General features: G+C 41.9%; 1 protein-coding gene across 1 annotated transcript in view; it reads left to right on the top strand.

Annotated features, from left to right (window-relative positions):
• Nucleotides 1-27,919, top strand: part of SPATA16 (spermatogenesis associated 16) — a 79,970-nt gene that overhangs the window by 17,219 nt on the left and 34,832 nt on the right. Inside the window, exons 3-4 of the mRNA XM_026105774.2 lie at nt 9,300-9,389; nt 19,517-19,601. Of these exons, the coding sequence (XP_025961559.2) occupies nt 9,300-9,389; nt 19,517-19,601 (175 nt within the window). The remainder of the gene's footprint in view (nt 1-9,299; nt 9,390-19,516; nt 19,602-27,919) is intronic.

Raw genomic sequence — 27,919 nt, 5'->3', positions numbered from 1 at the left:
CATCGTTGTACAAAGTATATAAGTATCTTTTGCTTGGAAGGAATCTTGCAAAGTATCACAACTAAACAGAGAGGAATTCCAGCAGCTACGTTTTATAAGTGTTCAAGAATAGGCATCTGCAGGGGAACAGCTTTCCCATTCTTAAGAAAGGAAAGGGAGTACATTTTCTATCAGCAGCTTTAGATCTGGTATCAGAAGCAAAGTCTGGGTCCTCTTGAAGACTGGAAATTGTATTCTCTGGTTTCTGAATATCAAGATCTGAGGCTGCCTTTAGCATTACTGGTAAAATGGAGGACACTGATTAGTTCTGGTCATTTGTCAGGCTGATATAAGAGATGTACCCTTTGTGATGAAACACTATTAAAAACATTTCTCATCCGTCACAGCCCTGAATAAGTGTGCCATACGTTGACCTAGCCAAACAACATCTGCAGTAACCTGCTTGACCACCACTTTTCATCCTAAGGTAGCCATCAAAATCATTCCTAACTTGCAGTCCGAAGCTATAAAACAAATCACAATATTTACATGCCCTCTGGTCCTTCTGGCCCAGGCATTATGGCATACCAGGGTATAATGATCTTAATAACCCCATATGGCTTGCTGAGAAATTAGATTTTCCCTTTGGTTGCAGAAGGCAATTTTCAATTATAGCAGATGGCAAAACAGTGAAGGTCTGAGAAGTCAAGAACTGACTAAGAAACCTCAGAATAGTACTTAGGCCTTATGTTGTTCAACCTAACATCAACAGTTGAATTTTTACCCCAAATTAAAGTAATCTTGAAGCAGAACACAGTATTTCAGCAGAGCAGTCCCTCAATTAAGTCTGCTCTTTAGAGGGTCAGGCCCAACAGAGAAATCCATAAAGCAGCAGTCACATGTGGAAAAACAACCCACAGTGCATCATGCACACAGCACTGCAACTGTTAAGATTCAATTTTGTTCGAAATCGTAGAGAGGGTTTTGTTCAAAATCTGAGAGAGGGATGCTGAACTCCAGGATAATTGAAGATGGAGGATCTTTCAGAACATGATACACATGACTCTCTCAGTGAGATCCTATATCCCTTTACAGTTTTTGTTTATTTTGCTTTTGCCTCCAAGTAAGCTAAGATAAATCTATATTGACACTGCGTGACTTGCCGTTTGCACAGGGGAAGATAACTCAGAACCTCTCTATTGGAAATGTATTTTTCCCCACTGCATTTATGCTTTCTCTGTTATTATGGTCCTCATGATGCACAAGAGGTGAAGAATGACAGACAAGTGGCTTTACTCAGTTACCTAAACATAGGCAGCTTGCAGCATTCGAGAGGCTTTCAGGTGCGATGCCTAGCAGATACTGCCAGTCTGGAAGAGCTTAGGTCACCTATCAGTTTAATGCTGTATTTCTCAGCCCCTTTTAAATAGTGAAATCTCAGCAGGAGAACATAGCTACCTGCCACATGGGTGAAAAGTAGTATCTCATCTCAGTAGGATTGCTGTTACTCAACAGAAAGCCCACCGCTGCTGGTGTGAGGTACGTTGGGAGATACCACCTGGAAGGAGGTTTACCACCTCCCTCCTCCCAGAGCAGCACTGGGCTTTGTCCTCCTTCCAGCAAACCTGGACTGGAAATTATGGACATAAGGGCCAGGAGAGGAAGAGGAATCAGACATCACGGTGTGTTTCTCTAACATTACCTCTAAGCAATGCCTGAAAAATATGTTAACTACCAAGGCCATCATGAGAGCTGCTGAGCCGAGCTATTCTGCAGTCTTTGGGAGTTAGCAAAGATCTTCCAGTGTCCTTTCATGCTCTACTCTGCGGGCATCACCCTCGGCTAATTCTGTCCCTCCCTGCCAGAAAGGCAATGCATAGAGAACGTAATAAATCTGTAAAGCCTCTTCTGCTATGCCTTTTTATGCGTTCAGTGGAAGGCAGGGCTCTCTGTAATGCCTCCTGCACAATTTATAGGGAGACACATGAAGTAGAAAATAGCACCTCTGTTAAGTAGTACAAGATTGCTTTAGAGATGACTTAACAGAGGGAATCTCTTATGGAGACACAGCAGAAAAAACCCTAAAACAGCTGAAGCCTTACAGATTCAACTCTAAATCCTCTGCGTTTTTCCCCCAATGACTTCTTAACACTTACAGAAGGTTTAAAATAATAACCAATGATCAAGCCTTATGCAGTATCTGTCATACACAGGCATCTCATCAGTGCATTATAGACAGGATAAATCAGGACTCTCTAATCCAGATTAATTCAGTGCTTTCAGACTAAAGATTCAATATTCAGCTACTTGTTTATTCCCCAATTTCCTTACTCGGCATCTTTAAAATAGAACTATACTAAAGTTGAACAATGGAATTCTAGTGAAATATTACTTAATCAAAAAAATCATGCAACGATGCTATGATATCAAGTCATCGGTGGGCATTAAAAAGGAGAGAGAAAAGCCTAGATCTCAAGATGAGAACAGAATTTTGGATAAAAGCAGAAAAAGTAAGACGTAATGGCTGGTGCTGCTAATCTGTGGGAGGCCTGTAACGTAAGGTATACTTTCCTCTAAACTACCCTCCTAATCACTTTACCTTCTCAAAAAAAGGGAAGAAAAAGAGAAGAATTAGTGTAATCTAATTACTTCAGCAATTGTTAGGCATATTGCAATATACATAATAGATGAGATATTATTAATACAAAGCTATTCCATCGAGATGTTCCGGATAATATAAACCAGAAGTGCTCTTAAAAATAATTTCTTTGCACACAGCATTTTGAATATTTCTCTGTACTTCAACTTTTTATTATTTTTTAATGAGAAACATTTTTTCTGAATTCTGATTCTCAGCTCCAAGTTGTACGTTATTTCCAGGTCAGTATATCTATGACATTTTTCCTATCTTATGGGCCACGCTTTCCTCCACTGAGGTCAAAGACTATATTCCCCTTGATTTTGATGATGCTGATATTATGAAAATGTTTTATCTATGCAGTGTATGAAGGGATCCAATACAAGAATCTTATAAAAAGACAACTTCCGAGATACACACAGTTCCTCTTAGGAAGAGGAGACTGGCAATGTCAAACTGTTTTATAGTGGCTGAGATACATAGGTCAGAGTTCTAAAGACATCACTAAAATTTGGTGGTCAAGAAACTGGTAGCTGCACAGCTGGAGAGTCAGCTGGCAGTACATTATGCAAACAAGACAGGGAATGCAGAATCTCTCCACGTACATCAAGACATTTTGCAAGCTCTGAAACAAGATCTTCCTGAATAGCTTTTCATTCAGGACAGGGGAACATTCTCCTTTTTTCCCCTCTTTCACAGCTGAGGAATCAAGACCTGTATAGCACATTTATCTCATGCTTGCAATTCAAAGCAAATTGCTGCTGCAAAACCTTTTAGCATAGCAGTTATATTTCACTTTATTGGCAGAGAAAAGGTGTGTGTGCAAAAGCTTTATTGGGAGCCCTTATTTCCTCCCTTTCTATCTGTTTAGATAAGAAAGCTTCAGGAGATGGTTTCTTCTGTGCAGTGAAGGTCCTCTCCCATAGATACCCTTACTGCACTTTGTTCTTCTAGGCTGTACTGCACCAAGACAAGTCAGTTCTCCTTCACCATGAAAGGATTTGGTGCTTGATCCACCTTCAGTTTGGGAGCAGTTTTTGTCTGTTACTGTTGGTTTGGTTTAGCAGTGACAATTTTATTAGAAGGAATTCTTAGTAAATTATCAGATTACCACAAAGAGACACCACTCTTCTCTGCCAGATAGTCCTCAACAAGCAGCCTTTGGTACAGCTACTACTGTGGTTACATCTACTGAGTGGTCCTGGGCTGTTTGCCCTCCAGCTTTTTCCCCTCTGTATAGAAAAAACATTGCCTAATTTTCCATGTCACTTCTCCAAAAGGGAGCAGCCAGGTCAGGAGGACCCTCTGGAGGGAAGGGTGCTCTTTCTCTCAGGAACCAAGCAGCTCACACAGAGGAAAGAGGTCCCTGAGCGCAGGGCTGGGTGGGCACAGAGTCGTAGCCAGGCATCAGTGTGATAGAAGAACCTCCCCAGGGACCAACAGGATCCCAGCCCCTGGAGTTTGGCTACTAAGAGACTGAAACCAAGCTTGGAAGAAGGGCTCTACCTCTTGCATTCCTCCACATGGCCATCTTCACTAGACCTCTCTGTAATTATTAATGTGCAGCAGCATTAAAACCACCACACTCTTGCCTGCTGGAAGCAAGTGCTTCTGCACACGTGTGTTTAACAGCCCCACCAAATATTTCAAACAGCTTGTTGCAATGGAACATTTTTCTCTCTTCAGAGCAGCAGATTTGGTAAACTCTCACGTATGGCAAGCAAGCAAGCATGTGGGTTTTTGCATTCTGAAACATACCTCTCAATTCTTTAAAACAGCACCAAGGGCCAACCTCACTTAGAATATGAAGCTGGCTGCAAGGAAACATACCACCACGTGCTCCCCAAATAGGACTTCCAGAATCATAATGTAGCTGCACACGCAGATTGCTAGAAAATACAATGAGGCTGATTGCTGGTACCATAAGGTTCAGGAGGAGTTCAACTGCCTTTAGTAGAGCTGTGCTCTCTTAAACCAGCTGGTGATACAGCCCTTGGGACTAAGATAGATCATGACAGAGTCAAACCGATGCAAGAACCGTACTACAACTTCAGATAATAAGCTACCTGCCATACAGATGGAACAAAGGGGGGAAAAAAATGAAGTTGAGGTTAAATCTAGTTGTATAGCAACAAGGATTTGCCAGGTTCCTCCAAGCATAGATTGGGGCTGTATTGCCAGCTGTACTGATTGACAGTTTTCCCTGAAGATAAAAGCATTGTATCAGTTTACAGCAGTTTGCCGTTACAGCTGCATCTGCTGAACGTTAGTTGACACATTACTTGCGCTGACATGGTATTTAATGTTGCGGTGAATAACACTTCAGCGACTACATTTGTACAGTCGTCCTGCGCCAGCGATGTGTGGATGTGCTAGCGTAGCGCACTGCCATACCTACCAGCTCTTTTTACCTCTTTCCACAGCCAATGCAGATACACATCTCTCTGGCACTGCATTTTTACTTCTGAGAAATCACTTATTTCCTCTCCAATAGTTGATAATAATTGTCTATTAAAATAAGTTTGCACAAAAGGACAAGGCTATATTATAGGCAGGCAGACAAGTGGGATACAGAAAAAGCTTCTGTCCCTGTAAGTAAGGAAATAACTCTATTTACCTCCAGGAGCAAGCTAGCATTTACTCACAGTACTAGCAAGAAATATGAGTTCATCTGCTTTAATACTGAAGTATACTTCTTTTTTTACTGGTTTCATGTATAGAATCATCTCATTAACTTTTTCTTGGCCTATAAAGGCCAAACAGTGACATGCTGAAGAGTGGCTGAGGCACTTTTTGCATCAGTCAGATCAGTAAAATTAAATCCCCATTGCATTTGGAAAGAACTTAAATAGAAGATTTACACCTTAGAGAAAAGGCAACATGACTTCTGACCGCCAGTTTTTATGTGGCAATCCAAGTTTCTTGCTACACCCATTTCCTTAATGCTGGACAGTAAGATTGAAAGAAAAGCTGACGAGAGAAAAACAGGGTAACGCATGCATCTTTGATTCACGTACTCAGATTGCTGTGATGGGAAGAGTGTTGATACCTTCCTCCCCTCTCTTTAGACTTTGAAGAAAGATAATAGGACAAACACTGTATTATTTTTAAGATAAGATGTCAAGATGAAAAAGTGAAAATGTCAAAAAAGAGGCTGATATACAGTATTACTTAAGGACTGTTTTGTCGAGAAAAACTGACCAAATGATTTACGAAAGGCTTTTAACGGGGCAGTCTTTGGATTACACCAAAGATGAAAAATAAATGAAAATCTATTTCAAGTTTACTTTAGCCTAGTCATTTGACAGATGGGGGCAAAACCTGGCAACAACACAAGTTTTAATCTTCAGACAAAGCGACTCTCTTTGCAGTTTTGTGGATTAGAAGTTCTCTGTGCAAAATAAGAAATCCATCTGAAGATGTTTTCCGTTGAAACTCCTTTCTCTACCTGAAGCTCCCACAAGAAGCAGATGAGCAAGACGACAAAGGAAAAGCCGCTAGACCTCATGACGCAGATCACCATGCACAGAGCTTGTCCAGCCTGCGTTGCAGCCAGCGTGCCCACCACTTTCTCCCCTTCATTTCTCTTCCTTCAAGGCACCATCTTGAAACACATCCCCCCCAGTTACTGGAGTAACCAGCTTCGCTTCAAGACTGCCCATGGCTGGAGGTGCATCTTGGAGCATGGGCTTGCTCTCAGCGTGCACAGCCTGGCCAGTTTCTGCTCAGCCAGATGGGTCCTCCATCTGCTCTTGTTTGAGGGATTACTTCCCAGAGTTAGGGTTTTCCTCTTAACCTCCGCTTATATCATTCCTTCGCTTCTGCTGTTCACCCAGTCTTTTCCTTTTCACCAAAGGTGCCTGCAATGCATCAGAAGTGGATATAAAGCCCAAAGGAACAGCTCCGCACAGTTTTAGTGAGCACATGGCATTAGTTAACACTGTTCTACATAAAGCCTACTAAACTGGAACGGTATCAGCTACTTTTGGGTAGAGTAGCACAGAGCAGCAGTTTTTTTCCTAAGGTATAGACTACAGAGAGCCCAGCAGCATTAAACCAGACTGGCAGATAGTCAAAAGTAGCTTTCTGATGTTTACTCATGACAGGAGATATTTGTTCAAAGTATTAGGGAATTCTATAGTATTTTTTGGTATGGAATTTATAGATTGAGAGAAGGAGTTGATCTTTTTAAGACTACTAAGGAATCAAGATGACAAGTGAAGAGCTGATATCTAATTCTTTGAAAATCTGCTACAGTCCTGTATTTATTATAAACCTATCACAGCACATCCTGCTCTAAGACTTACAGAAAATGTCTTGCTAACTACCAGGAAATTATTGATTTTTTTTAATCCCCCCCCCACACACACACACAGAGTGATATTGCTTGACTGTGGCAGAACCAATAACTTCAGGAGGGAGAGGAAAAATAAATAAATAACAAAAAGAATCAATAATACTATTATCAATTGTTGACTACAGTTTACAGCAGCAATAACATCCTTTAAAATAGCTTGCAGAAGTACCAGTTGTCATCCAAGTAAGGTATTAATGCCTTGGTCAAATCATTAAATGCTGATAGTATTTGATCTTTTGATGATTTCTTTTTGGCTAAATCAAGTTTTGGTGGCCATCAGTATTGTTTGAATTTCAGACTTGACCACGTTTGGCTGATAACTGCAGTGTTTGCTGTTAACATTATCTTTTTGTTACTGATAGGAGTTATTAGTCCCCCCCCATTAACAGCACCTATATTTTAACACCTATTACTGTTTTGTATGCTGAATTTTAATTCAGTGCCTCCCATCACCGATGTCTGCGATTCCTCCAGTAATACATTAAGCTATCACAACCATCACTTGTGGGTGTTTTTCTCCTCTACATCCTCTTCCCAGAAAGACGGTTCATGCAGGGTAATGCTTTGTTTCAATACAGTTCTACTTCTGAGCATTTTGTCCAGATGCTGGGCTGGAAAAGCATAGTTTTGTGACAGTTCCTAGTTCCTGGACTATCCTAGGATGGTCTTCAGCAGAGGTGAGCTCCCAGCACAGAGCAGTTCCACTCATACAGCATTAAGTTTTACTGTGCCAGAAGATCGACTCTGGCACTCAAACAGATTGATTTCAGAGAAAACTACTTGCAAGGTCTACTTCAGCTATGCACAAGATTCAATTAGCACCCAATGAAGACATGGGAATCCAGACCAACAACTGGCCCTCAAGACAGCTTTGAGCAATATACATAAGGACACCTGGTCCAGGGGACAAGACTAGTCTGAAATAAAAGCCCAAGCTGCCTATGATATAGATGTAGGGTCCTCAACATCAGCTTCTTTGGCCTGCTGATCCACTCATACACCAAACTACTTGCCATTGTGGACACAACCATTCAGAGCTCTAGGCCTTCATTTCTGTGCCTCAGAGAAAGAGCGTGTGAATTTGATTCATGAGTCTACAACATGTTGTAGATATTTCTTGGTTTTAACTGTTAGTCCTAAGGCTCCTTCTGAAGGTCACAGATGTATAGTCCATGAGTGCTGAACACAAAGACAGCTAGCAGTCTTCCAAAAAGCATAGGCTATTTGTATAAATCTGTTTCTATAGATGAGCTAACATATTCTCCACGCTTTCATCTGTATTTATACCAGTTTCAAAAAAATTAATAAGCTTTAGTAAATGATTTAGCTATGAAAAGGATTAGTTCTGGGGTTGCTAGTCAACTGGAATCACAAGAGCAGTAGTTAATCCTAACACGATATCCAAAACTTTTGGTGAGAAAAGAAAATAAAAACACTTGATAAATTTTCTTTCCAATAGAATGTAGTGTTAAGCTCTTTATTCATTTGATAAGCTACTACTAAATACTTTATAAAACATGTATGCAATAACAAATATGGAACTGCACACCCTAAAATGTGCTTTATGTACCTTTTCTCCATACAATGGGAAAACTGTTGACCAGAGAAGCAAGTCACTTGTTGGAGATCTCACAAGCAGAGCTAATTAGATGCAGAATGAGATGTCATGCTTGCCTTTCCCCTGCTTGTATCAGAAGGATAGCCGACCTGCCAATCTAACAGCTTAGCTTACAATACTTCTTCCTTGCATCTTTTACAGATATCGACTTAAAGCCTTTAATCTGTTATACTCTGAACTGCATTTGTTAAAGTTAAGGGTCTAAGGAACATGCCAAGGTCCACCCACATAGATCCAACCACTTACGTAAGAAGTATTTTAAGGCCCTCCAAGTTAACATTAAAATGCATTCTAGATGCACAGTTTTTCTAGGTAATGGTGTAAGACAACTGCTATTCATGTTTCTGGAGCTAGGGGTTAGCCAGAAGTAGAACTGTAGCATCTTTGTTTATGGTATGTGCAAGCTACAGGCAGTATAACATTACCACTGGAGCTTTTAGTAGGGGTTTCTGAAACAATACACAAAACTATAATGAAACTGCATTTATGGTATAACTTCAAAAGAAAATTTAATAATACTTGTTCATGCATCTCAGCTGTCAAGAAAGTGATAACTCATATTACATTTGGGGTACACAGTGTATCTGTTGAATTGTGTAGAAAAAGTGTATACAGTGTGCATCTCAGTCACAGTTTCATGTTAGTGGTCTTCTAATGAAGCAAGAACTTTACATTTAAACTTGTCTATCTTATTTTATCTTTCAAAGGAGCATTATTCTGAACCCCGCTTATTTCCGGAATCACCTGCGTCAAGCTGCTGTGTTTAGGTGTTTAGAGAGATACTCTGAAGCCGCAAGGTACTGTGGCCTATGTCACACACGGTAGTACTCCAGCCCCTCCAGTCTATCATGAATAGTCCCAACTACATCAACCGGTGCAATTTGCCTAATGCATGTCATGCACTCAGTCGTGAGGTGCGGAGCTGTGCCCTGGTCGGGTCCCAGCATCCCAAAGACCAAAAGACCCAACAGGCAGCAGCAGTTTTTACCACTGCACATGCTTAAAATGAAAGGAGGAGTGCATGGAGAAGTGTAGTGGTAACTCCTTATGGATCATTACCACCAGTAGTTCTAGGCACTTACAGATGACTGTTCAGCTGAGGACCACAAGGTATATCGCAAAATATTTCACAAATCATTAGCTAACTAATGGCAGACCAGTCGGTGCAAATTAGGCAAGAGACTGAAAAGGTCACTTTGCTCATCATTTAAGACGGGTGCTAGTGATAGAGCTCTGGAGCTATTAGAATAGCAACAAAACATTTTTTATTGGGGGCAGGGGGAAGAAAGCAGGGGTGGAAGATGACATTACCCAAGCAAAATTGCAGGGTGGATTTGGGAAGATGGTCTCCCATTTTCTGTGCTGAACTTCAGCCAAAAAACCCTGGGATGAACACTAACCTCCGTGGGACATAACTTTAGTGACATGATTTCACTTGTACCAGCTCCATTAGAGCTGTGCACAGCAGGAGCAGGAGAAAAAAATCTAAAACATTTTCCAAATTTTTTAGAAATATGAATTCAGATAAACCTAGAATGTTTCACTTGACTGTAAACATTTCTTCATTTTTCTTTTTGAATGCATCTGACTTTTCAGAAAACAGAGTTGTTTCAAACAGAGAAATTGAAAAGAGTTGTTCAAAAACCCTGAAGTGTTGTGATGTTTCCCAATCGCCTTTTGAGAGAGCAATTCCCTAGCGTAATCTGAATGGACAGATTCTTCAGAGCTCCATTTCAGCAGCATTATATAGAAAAATACATATTTACTTATAAAGCAAGTGCCAGACAGCTCTAACCACAGAAGCTAGCTTTTATATCTCACTGGTAATGGTCTCTTCTGCCTAAAATCTTGTTGCGATTTTGATTTGGACAGAAGTTGTTACCTCCTGGATCACCAACAGCTGATGTCCACCAAGCAGGCAGACACTTTAATGCTGTGTTAGGAGACTATGTTGCTCTGACAGGTATCAAATACAATACTTTCAAACCCACAAGCCACTGGCACCCCACCAAGAGGTGAAATGACACAAGGATTTTTTTTTTTTTTCTTCAAGTTAAATTGAAGACTAAAACACACCTTCAGGAACTAATATTTCCTAAAAAGCAATACATAAGTGCCCATATTTAAGAGAGTATGATCCAAGGTATTCATAAATATGATTTCAAAAATAATAAAATAGTCATTGTGTTACTGCAGATAAGCAATCAGCAAGTTTACTACATCAGCAGGCAAGAGTGAATTGCATCAGCCTTTTTTGCTCCTCTGCAACATTCAGCAGCTTTCATGAAACTGGATGATTTTAAATGAGATTTTTTTTTTGTAGATGAGGGCAACACTGACAGACTGAATCCAGAGTGGTTCCAAAACCAGTGACTCTAGCAGGATTCAGTTTAGCCTGTTTAACAGTGTTAACAGCTGCATAGAGCTTTCACCACAGATTGTGTTAAACCAAGCTTAGCACCACTTCCGTCACCTCACTGGAGTCATTGGTCTTAGTCGAACCCCATTAGTGGCACAAATGCACTCTGCCTGTTACAGACCGAGTGCAGCACCCAGACATTTTGTTGTAGTTTTCAGAAATATGAGCTTGGTTTTGGTAGCATGAGCTGTCATTTATTTCTGCTTGCTTTATGCCTATGAATGAGATCACTGTATATCTCTATCCACTTCTAAAATACCCCTCAGCTTCCTACCCTACCACGCACTTCAGACTTACATTGTCTGTTAAATACACCCAGAACACTATGGATCTGTGAACAGGAAAGGTTGGCTGTGAGCAGTACTGCTTGGCACAAGCAGCGCAGATAGTCCAACTTAAATTTGACAACCTGTGGAGCTGGGATCTCCTGCAATTTTCTGAGGACACACCAGACCAAATTCTTTCCAATAAGTTCTGGTTCCAGTTCTAAGATTTTTTTTTTTTTTTTTTTAAGTCATAAGGTAAAGCAGAGTAGGGTCAACTGGAATTTAAACATTTCCAAGTTTGTGTGCAATTTTCACTAGTACTTGTTGGCCCAGTATCTGTAGAGCAAGTGTATGGAGCAGACTGAATATCAGGACGCCTAGGTCAGTGTGGGGAGTCCAATATACCCATATCAGTATTGCTTCCAGGTTTTGTCAGCTGCATAGCAATTCCCTCAGGGTAGCACTGTGATAGGCTGCCACCATGTAAAGTGCAGCCCAAGGCCATTTGGCATTGTAAAGCAATCCTTGAAACGCCACTGAAGGGTCAGAGCATCTGCAAGTGATGAATTCCAAAGTGCCGCAACCACTTTCACTAAGATGTCAGCAAGTAAATATATTTCTCCTCCATCAGTATCTCTGATGTTAGGAGGCTGCTCTTGACAAACACAGTCAAGATTTAAGCCTCAAAAGGGAGAAAACCTATTTCAGTCAAAAGACCATCTTAGCCCTTGAACAAATGCGCATAAACACATTATACATAAATTTAGCCTGGGAGTTACATGGGAGTTTTCTAGAAGAACGAGGCTTGGGATCAGCCTCCAATAATAGCCACTAAAAGCATCCTGACATACAAGACCTGGTCACAGCTGATCAAAAGATCGCTTGATAAGCAGACATGAAAGTTGAGGAGAGGATCCTGGACTTGCTTCTATCATGAAGCTGAGAAAATGCTCTTGGGGGAGGCCCAGGAGAACCGTGCCTTCCTGGGAAGGCAAGGACTGCAACTGATGCCTTAGGGAAGGGCAAGATAAAGGACACAAGGGATGCATATGTGCAAGGGTATACATAAGCTACGCAAGATCCCAGGTGCCCAAGGGCAAGGCTGCCAAACCACGGGCTCCCACTGCTGAGGGCCAACGTGCTAGGAAGGGCACATGTACCCTAGGGGCGAGCCTGGCAACTCCAGAGCAAGGATGCACCTGGAGCCAGAGTCCCCAGATCCAACAGACCATGACCCCAGCGCTGCCTGATACGTATCAGCAGAAGGACTGACCAGATGAACAATAAGATATGAAAGCATTTTTTTTTCTCCTTACTCCAATAGCATAGGCTATTGCTGATGTTGAGGAACCTTGAATCAGTAGTAATGCGAAAACTTGTAATTTATAGAAAAATCCAATTTCCTATTTAGTTCAAAACTGAAGTTTAAAGTACAGGAGGGATTTTTACCCCCCTTTTTAAAATCATTAAGTGATACAGATCTCATCTTTCTGCTAATGAAAACACTGCTGATTTAACAGTGTCACTGCGTTCTGTGAAAACGCTTAAGATAGCTCTTTTATCACCAGCAAGAACAGTAGTGGCTTGAAACTAGCTGCATGCATGTAGGGGAAAACAGACTGTCTGTCCCTCTGCCAGAACTAACAGCTCATATTCATCTGACTGCATCAAGCAGGGGTGACCAGTCCTTAAGAAGGAAGGAGTCTTAGGACCTTAATAGCTCCAGTATGGCTGACTCAGCATTTTGACATTCCTATTAAAAAAATAAAGGCGGGGGGAGCAGCAAGCACTAGATAATCCCATCAGCTGTATATCAAGCTAGGTCTGCAAGTACTAAACCTCAGCCCTTTATACATACTCCAGATCTGTGTCATGTTTTAGCTAGAGGCTCAGAATTAGAACTGTAGTGGGCGAGAGCTAGGTGAATAGCTTGGGTTTATTGGTATTTAAAAAAGCAACAACAAAAAAACCCCAGCAGTTACTCTAAGGAAAGAGATACAAATACTGGACCAGGGCAGGGGGGAGATACCAGCTCAGAGAGTCACCAGCTGATGCTCTTTCACATGTACCTGCACCAGTGCTACCTGCCTTTCGATCCTGTCTGGGTTTTCTCAGGGAGAGGGGAAGTTTTGTATTCTTCTCTCCTAATTGTTTCAGTTTCCCCAAATGACATTAAAAAAATCCCTCAGTTGTCATGGAAACAGAGCCCCCCCAACACCAAGATCTCCCCCAGGGCTCACCACCACCACACGGATGTCCCCACCCAGGGGCCAAAAGGGCCCCACTGCCCCCTCACTTCCCAAGCGCGCGTTCCCAGCCAGGGTCACTGGGCTGAGGAGCGGGGAGCCCTCCCTCCGCTGGCAAATGTGTTGCACGGGGATGACAAATTGCCTGGGACCAGGGAAGAAAACGGTTCTGTCTTCCTGCAAGAAGAGACAGGGGAGCTCCTGCCACTTGCGTGGCCCCCACCCTCCCCGGAGCAACGCCGCGGAAGGAGCGCGCCATAAAACGGATCGGGGAAGGCAGCTTTGGCAGGTGCCGGGATCAGTCACAGCCCAGAGGAGAGGCCACACCACCTATTACTTAACTTGACACCAACACATAATGCCAGCCTGTGTCCAAAATTACTGGCTGTTATTTCTGCGCTACACACATTATCCTTTATTGCTCCAGATTGCCCAAGCATCAAACAACAGTTTGCTCCAGCAGGGTCATGCCCAAGACTAAGATGAGCCTTCGATACTTAAATCCCCTCCGCCCTTGCCAGAAGTAAATACAAATATCGACAGCACAAGTTATGTCCTTAACGCAGGGCATGTTAGGTGCATCGGAGATGGGAGAGAGCAGAGGAGGTACCAGCTATAGCCAGGAACGAGTGTAGCTTCAGAAAATTTCATTACATTGTCATTATTAACCAGTTCATCCCAGTTACGCATCCTTTCTCCAACAGCAAAGCTGCTAAGCCAATGGAGGCATCAGGACCTTCCACAGCCCTTGGGAGCGGGGCAGGCTGCTGCTGTCTTGGCACCAGGGCACGGAGAGCCAAAGAGGCTGCTGGGCTCGGGGACCTCTTTTCCTGAGCATCCCCCATCATTTTGAAAGACCTGTCCTTTCCCCTCAACTCACAGCTGCAAGGAATTCTCTTTTTCCTTACATGGGAGTTGCCATTAAACAAGGAACATTTTTATCACCTTATAGCCACTCTCAATGCAATGCACAAAGTTGGTACCTACATGCAGCCACAAGACAGATTCTTTAAAGAAAGAAAAGCCTTCTGTATAATAAGCATATTTTAAATACAGGTGCCTTCTTCCTCACAGGAAACAATGAATTAATGACCCAGAAGCAGCAATTTCAAGGACAGAAGGCTTATCCCATCACAGACTTGGGCAGCAAACAAGAGTTTTCCCAAGGCTTTGCAATGTATTTGGAGTTCACCAATGCTCCAAAGGGAGTTTTAGCTAGTTCTCTGCAGCAATTAGGTATTAAGCACAGACAAAAAACAAGGGAGTGCCACAACACCTTTCCCCACATTTTGGGGCTAGCCTACCCATAAGGAAATCCTGAGTTTAGTAATTTTATTCCTGCTCAGTATTCCAGAGTTCTGCTTACCCTTCCTTATCCAATGGTTTTCACATACCTTCATAAACCTCAGTATAATGAGAGCTCACATTTACTCAGAGTATATGGAAGATGTTTAGAAATTAACTGCTATTATTTTGTTCACTTTTCAAAGGGAATAATTACATTAAGAATGACTGCCTCCTACTTGTTCCAGTTATAAATATCATCTTCCTTTTCTAATCTCCAAAGAAAATAAGAAAGGTCACACAGAAGAGAGCAGCAGTTTATTTTGTACCCTCTATCTCAGACTCAGTAGTGGGAAAGTAAGCTAAAAATCACAAGAGGCCTCAAACACCCAGGTGTCTGCATCAGAAACAATATAAATAGGAATAGTAAAGGTCCTGTTAAACCAAAAAAAAAAAAACCCCAGAGATACACTTACCCCTCCAGCACTGCAGACCTGCACACTGCTAATACCCTGTGGCCTTGGCTGAGGCCTCCTATTTGTACCACTTACTGCAGGTCCAGGTGAGATCACTTGACGTGGGGAGGAAAGGTAATTTTCTGCCACTTATCAGCCTTCTTATCTGAGCAGCAATTGGGGCTGAATAGTGTAGAAGAGAGAAAGTTACTCTAATGTGCATAGGCTGTGATTATTCCTAAGGCTCTGCCGTCTGCAGGGAGATAAATACTCCTCTTGCTCAGGGTTTCTCTCCTCTCCATGCTGCTGAAGGGACCTAAGCAGCCGGCCTTGGGTCTTGCCCTTGTGTTTTCTGGTGTTTGCAGTGGTAAATGAACACAGAACCGTTTAGTAACAGTACCGGTATAACGGTTTGGCACATTGCAGAAAACACGGCGCGTTCCTCATAGCTGCCCCTTCCACGTGCTGCCACGCGCGCGGTTGCCGCGGTGGGCTTGGCTGCACGCTCGCTGCTCGTGTCCGCAGCTGCCGCGCAGCAAAAGCCACCTTTGACTCTCTTATTGCCAGTTCTTTAAATTTCTGCAGACGGCCTGAGGAAGGCAGAGTTCAGGATCCGTAGCGCGTTCTTCGGTCGTATATAAATATACCTTATTGTTCTGCACCACCAAGTGGCCGGATTGAGCAGATATTGCAGGACACTTTGATCTAGGCTTACTTCGGTCACACAGATGGGTTTGGTTATGTTGTGGAAGTCCACTCCAGCCCTGCTGGTAAAAAACATTTAAATTTAACACCTCCCGTCCTGAAAGATCAAAGTGCCGAGCAAATCCCCCAGGAGCTGCCCTAAAAGCCCCTGCTTGCTGCTTCACCTACCCTGTGGATTCAAACCCTGCTATGTTTGTATGTCTTCTTTAAGAGACTTCTGTTTTCTGCTCTTCCCAAAACACTGATAGGGACTGGAATTAACGCTACAACACATCCTCTTCTGTAAATAAAGAATAAAATAAAGAAGGCCCCTCCAAATAGAGAAGTAAATCTCCAAACAGCCATATCCCTGAAGGAAGGACTGTCAGCTTTGCTGCAATACCTTTAGACATGAAGCCTTAAAGAAGAGGTAAAAGCAAGTGTGGTGTCTTGAGATATATGCACAAGATGATAAGCTTTCACTCTAACGAGGGAGAAAGAAAAAGATGTTAATGAGTTTTGTCACTGGCTGAGAATCTTAAATAATAATTTCATAAACAATATTTTCTTAAATAATATTTTATCTAAGTTCCATTTTCAGAGAGCCTCATGGGCTCATAAGTCTCTAACCGAAAGTCATTGTTACTTTGATTTCTAAAGGCCAGATTCTCCAGGATATTTAGATGTGATAGGTACTCACTGGGACTTAGGGACCCAACTCGGTGCTTTGTGCCTTCATGTATTTCAATGGAAGTCAGGCTTTTAATTTGCCTAGATGTCTCAGTGGGTACTTTGGTTCCTATCTGAATGTTTAGGTCCCTAAATATTTTTGAGCGCCAGCCCTATAACCATATTCAGATAGCATAAATTTCACCTAAGTTTAGGCACATTTGGAGTTGGACATAGACCATCTGCGTATAGCTTTAATGCCTGTTTTGAAAGTGGAATTTTTAAGTCCCACATAAGTGACGAGGTCACAGGAGCAAGCATCAGCCCTGATCTGTATGTGCTCCCTGATGACCAAGAAAATGAAAAGTAAAATAGGGATGGAGGCACTCTTAAAGGCTCTGAGGGTTTTTACATTTCTGCCTTGCCATTCGTGATATACTGCAAAATGGTACAAGAGAAATCTAGCAGGGACAAAAGCAGACATTGAAAAACTAAGTACATGTGCTTAAAATATAAGTGTGAGTCTGATTATTCAAATAAGAACAAATTAAGAAGGAAGAATAAAGAGGAAAGGAGTTTGTCTGAAGTGCCGCGGTACCTAGAGACCTCTGCCATGATCAGAGTGCCATTGTGCTGAGCACTCTGATAAGAATTAGCAAAAGATAGTTTGTGCCAGGAGAATTCGCACACCAAATAGGTAAATCAGTCGAATATGATTGCCCTCATTTTACAGTTGATGCTAGGAAACAGCAAAAGATGAAGTGACTTGTCTAGGAATAGATTCCAGATTCATCCAGGGCTCTATGCACATCTCCGCCTCTGGAAGCAACGTGAAGCTGGGAGAAGAAAGTGCTACCGCAAGCGAATGAGAGGTCACAAGCTGAATGCCACGCTGTACCGTCAGCAGGACGGATCCTCATTTTGCCAGATGACGGACTGTGGCGTGCAGCAGGGATGGCAAAGCAAGCGGCTTGTGTCTGTGCATCCAGCTGATTGCGTTCGACCCATGGCAGCCCTGCTCTGAGACGGTCCCACAGCAATGGACAGTATGGGACAATGATGGGGTGACACCTGGGGTTAAGGACTGGCCAGATTTAATCTTTGAAATGACAGCAATTTGGGGGCATTACATCTATATGATGCCAAAATGCAAACGACCACTGGAAATTGTCCTTTGGCTCCAAATATACCAGGCTTCAGTACTTGAGAATTGCTCTAAATTCAGATTAATAATCTCTTTTTTCTTATGAGCTGGCCGCAGGAGTGCACCATCACTCAAACTCGCTATTAGTGACTGCAGTACTAGTTATTGCCATTGTCAAAGGAGCTGAAAGCTTTGTAGGCAACCTCTACTAGACCAAACACACAATAATATAGAATAATGTGACAGATTCATTCAAAGTCTTCTCCCACTTTTGTGCCACATTCTTATTTCCCTTTCGGGTCTCAGACACAGCAAACATCTCTTCTTAAAACTACGGTTTACAGTGGTCCTCAGGGTCAAGCAGGTAGTGTTGGAGACCTCTGCCTCATCCAGAGGTTACTTGCTACTTATGTCATTTTTAGGATTAAATCCTGGCACCATTTGGAGTCAACGAGAGTTCTGCCAATGAGGATTTCATCCTTTGTTCACCCTGTATTGGCTGGGCTGAAAATGTTCAATTAGAAACTGCTCTTTGTTCTATTGCAGTCAAGAGGGTTTTTGCCAATGATTTGAATGAGAGTTGGATAAGGCTTAGGGCTAAATCCAGTCCTTATGCAGAAAACTGTGGTCCTATTGAATTCCTTTTCTCCCGGTGAAATTAATGGGAGCTGTATGCAAACATCTAAGGGCAGATTTAGTTCCTGTTTGTAACAATATGTTGCCCCCTGATACCGGGTCTGCTTTGAAATGTTTGTTGTTAAATCCTTGTATTTTTGGTTATATCTCATTAAGAACATAATACAGCCTTGGAAAATACATTCTGAAAGGGTATTACAACAGGATTGGGATTACTGTTTGTAAGACACTTTTAACTAGGGGGAAATTTCAAATTCAATTTACAGTAATGTCAAAGCACAATTAATATATAGGCAATGATAAGGGAAACATGCAGAAGCACACATTGATAGCACTACATCAACAAATAAACTTTTGGTGCTGGTAATTAGGTACACAAGATTATTATATGTTTAATTGACTAAAGTGACAATTTGGAATTACATCTAGTCACATTTAATTGGATTTGGACTCTCTAGAGGAAAGGAAATGGAGAGCAGCGTGGAGAAGCAGCCATAAAAGCAAACCGATTTTCTAAAGTCTGTCAAGACTCTGCATTAATATCCATTGTACAATAGTTTTTAATATCCCCCACTCTAGAAAGAGTAATGCAATGGTTGTAACAGACAGTGGGAGTACTAAAGCATACTCAATTAGGTACAAAGATAGCTGATTGTTTTGGGTTTTTGAGTGGTTTTTTTAAGATACAGTTTAATCAAAGCTGAACCGTGTCTGAATTTGCCATAGATGGTGATACTCTTAGACTGACAAACTACAGGCTGCCATACATTTTGATGCTGTCCTAGAAGAAATTTACTTATATTTAGTCTATTCCACATGCAAATAGCGTAAAGCAAAAAAAGAAAAGCCGAACCAAAATATTCTTGAGCAGTCATTAAATATTTCCTCTCAATAAAACATGGAAAAGCCATCAAAGAGAAAAATGTAGGGTTGTTTGCTTCCACATAGTTTAGCTATCTAAAAATGCTTACTAATGTTTGTCTTAAAATTGGACAAAGATTGTTATGTGTAATCTTTTGATAGAAACTTCATGTTACAATCTTGTAATATTATCTCCTTTAAACATGGCTATATGCATCCTTCCCTCCCTATACACTCATTTATTCTGCTTTTGTCACCAGGAGCGCCATGATTGCTGACTATATGTACTGGCTGTCGGGAGGCACTGAGCAGCATATAAGCAAGCTCATCAAACTGTATTGGCAGGTAAAAATTGATAGCCCAACTAGGAAGGAGGTGCCCATCTCACTATTAAGACCAAAATGAAGGATTGCTGCTTAAAAGACTGCCGACAAAGGTAGCTCTTGGGCATATCAATCAACAGGACACTATATAGTACTACTGTATTTATAATGAAGTAGATTTTCTTGGACTAATTTTAAGGGCAAAATTCAAGGTTGTTAACCCTTGGCTCATACTTCAATTTTATAGACTGCTATAAAATTTAATTCTGGAAACTGTATAGTCCCCAAAGCTATTTTTTGTGAAGCCTTCCTACCTTAGTGACATTCTTCTTTTGCAATTTGCATGATAGGAACCCTCTGACACCTTTCCAAACTCTTCAGCTGGAAGGAGGGGGGAGGGAAGACCATAACAAATGGTCTCAGAGAAACCTAAAGTGCTCTGTGAAGGATGACTAGTTAAGACCCCAGTTCTACAACGATTACTTATGTGGGGAGTAGACCACTGACTTCCATGAGACTTGTCTCTTGAGTGATACTTTCTCATCTGAGGTAGCGGTTCAGCCACATCAGCACAAATTGAGTTTAAGAGTACCTCCTGCTGCTCTGAGGGGAGTTCTCACACACTCGAGGGTAAATGGATGCTAAATCCTTTGCTGGCAGTGGCTTATTGCTACAGGAGCTTATCGCTCCAGCTTGTGTCCCAGCCTTCACAAACCCAGTGCTGATGCAACCAAAGTCCATTTCAGAGGGGCCTCAGATGGTGGAAGACCTTTCTGCCCCACAGAGGGGGCCTAGGCTTGCCTTGTGGCAGTGACAGCTGGCACCCAGGAAAAAAAAGCTATTACCTTGGACCAAACCAACTCATGGGCTGTCCTTACGCTCTCTGGGGAGCTCACTTCTACTTGTGGCCCTACCCAGAGCTAATTTTGGCTCGTACAGCCTTCCCACAGGCTTTGCCTTACAACTGGCACGGTTCTCAAGGGATAATTTCATGGACTGCTCTCTGTGATTAGGAGGAGGAGGAGGCCAAGCACAAGTTACTTTGGTAACTTGGTAAAAATGTTTGATAAAAATACAGTAACAGAAATAATACATGTCCTTTGTGATAAAATGTCGGAGTCTGATTCTGATCCCACTTATTTTGGGTTTAACCTGTGAGAACATCCCTGACAGCAAGAGGGTTCGTCCTTGTTGTACTGCGGTATGTGAAGTAGTGCAAAATAGGTCTGAGATAAGCCAGAGTAATAAAGATCAGAATCTGGTCTTTTACTTTTGCACAGAAAATTCTTCTTTTGAACTATTATTAGTTGCATTCTTATTGGTAAAATGGAATAAATCTCAGGGCTGGGAGCTGCTGAATTTCAGTACTGCTGTGAGTGCAAAGTGCATCTCATTCAGAGAATTACCCACTGGGCTAGTGTTTGCAGTGCCTGTGAACTTTCTTATATGCTTTCCAGCAGAGAATTTCTTCTGTACAGAATAGTTTGATTTTTTTTTCCCCCACTGGGTCAGACTCATTTAAAATCTGGAGTTCACAAACAGGTTTTATGAAGGTGTCATTTCTTCGAATGGAATATCTTTTTTTGTCTCTTAACACTGGTCTCCATTGATTCCCCTTCTTGATGTCATGGCCATGAAGCTTCAAAGACTGAACCTGTAAAGAAGGAGCTGTCACCACTATCCTCTCACCCAGGGGTTCAGCGTGTCCTCCCATGCAACAGGGACCAGAAAAACAGTGTGAAGGACAAGATTCATGAAGATGCCTTCTCACAGGATCTGAACCAGAAGCCGTGGGGCTGGAACCAGAAGCTACAATGGGAACGACCCAGACCAGATGAAATGTTAGTACTAAATCACTTCCAGCCATTTGCATCAACTCATAGATAGAAAGGGCCAAAGGATTTTGAAAGTGATAGGCCTCTGGTTAATCTCTGCTCCAGTCCAGAGCTCATTCTGTTCCTGGTGGAGAGGGCATGCATGGGCCTCCCTGCACCTCCATGGTACCAACAGGCACCACTGTGCTGTTTGTGTCCCCTCTTACCACTTCTTTTCCTCCTTTCACCTGAACCTGAATTGCAGCCTTTGTCTGCAGAAGCTTTGAAATGTCAGTAGAGATCTAACCATTTGTTTGATCCCCCACTGTGCTTGATTTTCACTGGGAGATAGAGATTGCTCTGCAATTTTGTGCCTTTTATGCGTATGCTTGAGCGTGGGCTAGGCTAAGGATTCAGCGATATCTATATGCTGACACACACGCAGTACAGGCAGCTGGGTGCCCAGTACTGCTCCCACTCAAATTAATAGCTAGCACTTAAGAGACACTGCTCATGAAGATATCTCCCAGCACCAGTAACAACCTTTTCCTTCCCGAGTTGATGAATTCTGTACATTCAGCATCAAGGGCGACTTCAATGTCATTAGTGCACACAGCAACAATTATGCAGTATGACAGAGAACGTGACACTGCACTGGGACTTTCCACCACAGAGAGACCAAGCAGAGATAACATAAACTTTTTTATTAATATTCTCTCTATTTCACTGCGTAAAGCTGAAAATAACTTGTCACGACCATGCATGCTCATGTGCCTTTGTAACCAAAGCAACAGCTATTGATGCACGCTCTTCTTGCTAACTACTCCTCTTCCCCAGAGCTCTGCAAGGTTGCCTCACAAGCAGAAGCTACATTTTCTGAGGAGGAAGGGAATAGTTGCTGAACAGGACAGTTTGTTTTTCACTTTTATGAAGAAAGATTTTTAGATGAGGAAAACTTAAAGATCTGTCAGTCTTTGCTTTGATCAGTCGGTCACATATATAATCTCCTTGGGTGTCACTGACTACCTTTTTTATGTGCTTTTTTTCCCTGCTAGAAGAGGCTTTTCCTCCTCACAAGCTTGTGTTTTAGTTCTCTGATAGCTTCAAAACGTTGTACAGACCACTTGAGTCCTTCCACTGACTTCCCTACTGCATAAAATTCAGGCTCTTAATTCACATCTGCAAAGCTCTTTATTATTTATTTATCCTACTTCTAGATCATTGTCTTTCTCTCTTGATCTATTCCTTATGCTCAGAGCAGTCTTATATCCCTTTATCTTATATCTGCCTTTGTTTCCTTCTTCTGATATGCATTTTGTACTTTCCTTCTATCCCTGACATCAACTGCTGAGAATCCTCTTTCTTAAAACTCTTGTTAAAACATCCTCAAATCTTTTTCTCTGCCCTCCTCATTATTAACTCTTACACATTTCTTCTTCTTCAGTAGTCATCTATTCCATGTGATTGTTTATCTCCTCTTAGATGCACTGCAAGATTTGAACTGCCATAGAATTTTAAGGCCAGATGGGCTCATAATGATGAATGATCTGACTTCCTGCATAAAAACGCCACAGAATTTCACCCTTGCCTTCCTGCATCAGTACCAATAAATAAGAGGTGAAGCCGAGAGTGTCTTTGAGAAAGTTATCCAATCTCCATTTAAACAGTTTAATAATAGAGTATCTACCATATCCCTTCCAGAAGATGATTTGATGCATGGTTGTCCCTGTTTCTCCTTCCCAGTTAACAAATTGGGATCATACTTGTCCAGTACTAACTTCCAGCAATTTATATTATGCTTTCATCTTTGAAAGCTTAAAGATCCTGTAGTACTTGTTATCTTCTCCTCAAATACCTACCTATGGATTATGATCAAGGTACCTTTAAATATTCTTTTTGATTAGCTTTTTGATTAGCTTTCTTTGATTATCCCCTTTAAAGTAAATCATCTATTTCTGGAACTTCTGTATAGTGATATGTAATATCTGATGCCCTGTGTTGTTTTTGAATATTAATACACGCCTTCCATTCCATTCTGAGATAAAGGTATAATGTTGATGAGAGCTGAAAAAGTAATTTGCAATGGATAATGTTATTCAATAAGTTAGGCCTTTTCCTCTGTTCACTGAGCATCTTTTCAAATATTTTATTCCATGGGTTGAAAATATACATTTCAAATTAACATATAATCAGATGGATGAGTTTTTTTCACAACCCACTATGGAATATGCACTGGGTGATTTGTGTATTGGCTGTAGGATTAAAAATAGGCCAGTTAAATAGAATTCATCACATGAAATAATAATGTGAAAGTTATTAAATGTATCATGGTGCACATTTACAGAGTTGTAGCAGCAAGACAAAAGTTTAACCCTGTTTATTACGATTGTCAGGTAAGCCTTCTGGCATTAATTGTCAGCCTTTCTCAGCTGGAAACAGCAAAACAAACAATAGACTTGAGGCATTTCACGTTTTATTCTATTAATAAAAGTTATATCACTCCCATACTACAATATTGCCAAATGCATAATGTCACCAAAAATGAACTTTGCCAATATCTTGAATATCACAGCCTGACTTCACTAATATCTGATAGAGACATTTTAGTAGCAAGCGCCTTTATTACCTAGTTTATAAACATCTCAAGCCTGACTCATTAGCACACTACAAGTTTAATTGCTTTTATTATTTCATTACGAAAACCATGTGGCCTATTTCGTACTAAAGGTTCTGCACCAGAGTCCCTTCTGCAGTTATACCCAAAGTCATTCACAGCTTTCCGAAGTCTTACGCTAATTGCTTTTGCCCCAGCAATGTATATACTGTGAAAAATAACAGAATCTCAGGCAGGCATTTCGAAAGCTTTTAGGTTTCTATCTGTACACCTCCATAACAATTTATGCTAAAAGCTGTAATTCCTTAATGTAGCCAATATGTATTTGCTACAGCTGACATGGAGACCTTTAATTTCCTTTGGAGCAAACTGGGCTTTTAGCTTTAGAGATTTCCAGTTCAACCCTAGTGTTTTGGCCAAGATCGCAGCCACTGTATTGTTGCTCTTAGCACATTTAAAATATCGGCTCTGTGAGCACATGGAGCTCACAAACTTGCATTTCTGAGAATATTTCTGTCAGCTAAACTCAGCGTAGCAGAGAAAGCTGCCAGGAGGCACATGCACTGGCTGACGTGGAGGATTTAAGTATTCAGACATTTGTTTTGCTCTCTTGCTGCTATTATGAACATCAGGTGTTTCCAGTTCAAAAATCTGGGCTCTTTGAAGCACAGAATAACATACATATTGCGCAGGAAAGCAAATTATAACCCAGCCCTGCGAGGTGACTGAACACCTACGGTGCGGTGACAAATGCTGTCAACGTCTTCAGCCTTCAACTTTACCTTGCACCTTGCAGGGTCACGATCCCGGGCACAAAGTTAAAGGAAAAATACTGTTGGTGGTAAGAACATCCTCCACAGTCCCAGCCCATGACGAGGCCCGCCGGCAGCCCCGCGTGCGCTGCTTGACCCATGTCCTGGCACAGAGCGTCAGGTTTCCAAGCCGGCAACACCGTAGATGGTTTGCAGCCCTCCTGATGGGATGACTGATAGGAGCTGACAGGCGGCTGCTCCAGATAGCCTGGCCATCATATCAGTAAGAAAATACATTTCTCATCAATTCTTGAGGCTATTTCAGCATATCACGCTGTGCCACACTTCACTGCAGAAAAGTCCCTCCCTTAATCAAACCTGGGGGCAAATCCCCATTGAGGTCAATGACTGCTACATGCACAGGCAGAAGTGAATGCCTTAGTCCGCATCGTCTCAGAGGTTTGTGGAGTTTGTTACTGCCTTAAGAATTAATTTTAATTTTTCTCACGTCAGAAAAGAGATAATATTTCTCATACCCCTCTTCATAAAAACCAACAGGTACTCCTCCTTCTGTGACCATTTTGAAGGACACCACTTGCTTTGATGCACTGAGCTTTTCATTTTCTGGTGGAAAATTGGGATGTAAATCTTTTCCTCTTGTCTTGCACATTGCAAGAACAAAAAGATTTTGGCCCATAATGAGGAAATTGAATTTGTTCTTAAGGAACGGCATTGGTACCTAGATGACCTTAGCGCAGTCCTGACCAGTTCATGGATTTCCTGTGCTCTCTCTGTATCATGGCTGAAGTGACTTGTTAAAGTCAGATGAAGTCCTTTCTTTAATGCTTTTTCAGAGCAGAATGGGCTTCTTCCTCGGTCTGCCATTCAGGCACTCATACTGCTCTGCCTTGGGAGCTGCCAAACCCCTCACAAGCGGTAACATTTCTCTTGCAACAACTTCCCTGTGAAGCAAGAAAAGGCTTCCATCCATTTCTAACACCTCGGGGACGGAGAACACAAGGCACTGAATAACTCATGCAAGACTTAGCACAGAGACTGGGTCAAACGAGGAATTAAACCGGATCTCCCATAACCCCCACTCCAGGATCCACTCATCTTTCACAGGGACTAGTTTCCACCATCCCACGCCACCACCATCCCAGGGCTGACTGGAGCTCCCCACAATGTCTGCAGTGCACTGTAAGACATAACTCCCAGCTCCAAAAATACGCGTAATTCTACTCTCAGATACACTAGTAAAAATGTGCAGTAATTGAAAACCGGATTGATAAGGCAAATAACATAACAGAGAGTTTCTATCATGCTGATGCTGATTTGGGAGCTTTTTATTGCTGTTGTTATTGCTGGTATTTTCATTCCAGAAATAATTCTGTATGTTCAAAACCAAAGAATTTAACATTTTTCTTAGGCCACTTCTTCTTTAATAGCATCTACCTCCACATATTTTCTACCTTCTGCTATTTTTCCAGGACTAGATCATTCATAGTAAAATTAGTGTTGCTTGAATCATACATGTATTTACATACTAAGAAAAGTTATTAGTTTAAATGTCACGCTTATTAAAACAGATGGGTTAATTGTCCCTAATTTCAAGAGAGATGGATTTATTCAATACCAGCTGAATGCAATAGGCAATATGTATCTCGGTTGTAGTCGGTAGCTGTTGAAATCCCAATATGAAGCATAAAACCAATCCAATTAAAGTTTTAACTGTTAACAGAGGCCCATAAATCACGCCTCAAAGATGCTCGACGGGAACAACCCTGGTGAGCAAAGCTCCATACCAGTTAAAAAAAAAACATAGGGTAGCTCAAAAGTAATGTGCAAATTTCAGGAGTAGAATTTGGCTTTTACTGGATTGCGAAGCAGAGCTTTAAGATTTACAGAGGGAACCTGAGGAATCAGTATAGAAAACCAGCCATTTTGTGCCGTTCTCAGGCCTTTCTTGTCCACTGAAGTCGCACATTCATTATCCTCTTCCCTTTCTTTGTACCATCTCCTTTCTCCGGGGAGATGAAACTGCAGACAGGAATTTGTGCCGTACCAGGATCATTACTGCCTATGTGGTTTCCCATTTGGACACCCGCTCTTAAAGAGCTATAGAGGACATCACACAAAAAGAGATAAAGTCACTGTTCAAAAACATCTCTATATACAGTCAGGTTGTCTTCTACTAAATTAGCAGCCATTCAGCCACATAAAGTAGTTTGCTATTGCAACGACTCAGGCATGATTTTTCGCTGCCCCTTTGAACAGTGCTGTCCGTTTTACGGGCTAACCACATCAGTCACAATCTCTGGCTGTCTGATTCATCTCTTCACATTTAAGTTGAGTTCCCAAAAGACGTTGAGCTCGGTGCTAAGAAGGACTGACATCTTGTTCAGTCAGTTAGTACATTTTGGTTTCTTTTTTTTTTCTTTCTTTTTTTTTCTGTCTTTCTTTTTTTCTTTCTTCCTTCCTTTGGCGCTAAAAGCCCTGAAAAGCCCCTAAAGCAAATATTCCCCACTTCTCCTAGGAGTATTCCCTTGCCAGTGTCACGCCGTGTCTCTCAAATGCATGCCCAAATCGTGGGATGGGTTCAGATGCCAGGTTTTGGCCAGTGGGTATAATTGCATTCCCATGAAGCACTCAGCGACGCTTGACCTTTAGCTCTGCCTGTCTGAGTCAAGAAGTCTTTCCAAGTCCAGACTACCAAAGCTGTTTGACTGAGCACAGTTTATAATCCCCCTTTGTGAAAAAAGCCGGTGTTTAAGCTGTGACGGGTTCCTGACGCAGTGGGAGCAGCGTGGAGCTGGCCAAAGACCCGCAGAGCACTTGTGTTTGGTGAAAGGCGTCTCCCGGAGCGAGCCGGGCAGCCCTGCCGCTCCGAACAAAGCCTCCGCAGATTGCCTTACTGGAATTAAGGTGTTTCTCACTATGGAAACTCTTATCCTGCAGAAAGGGCTGGTATTAACAAAGCTGGTTGAAAGCTGTCTTTTTTGGCTAATGTCTGCCCACGGAGGATAACTGGCATGTTCGAGAGGGCTGTTCTTTGATTTTTGCATCCACTGACCCACTTCCCCACTGCAGATTTACAACTCCGTGTTGTTCTGCCAAGCAAGCCTGTCTACACGGCAGCTAGCAGGGTGGTACAAGCGGC

Source organism: Dromaius novaehollandiae, chromosome 9, assembly GCF_036370855.1.
Source record: "Dromaius novaehollandiae isolate bDroNov1 chromosome 9, bDroNov1.hap1, whole genome shotgun sequence".
In the NCBI taxonomy this organism is placed as follows: Eukaryota; Metazoa; Chordata; class Aves; order Casuariiformes; family Dromaiidae; genus Dromaius; species Dromaius novaehollandiae.
This window is presented reverse-complemented; position numbering and strand designations above follow the sequence as displayed.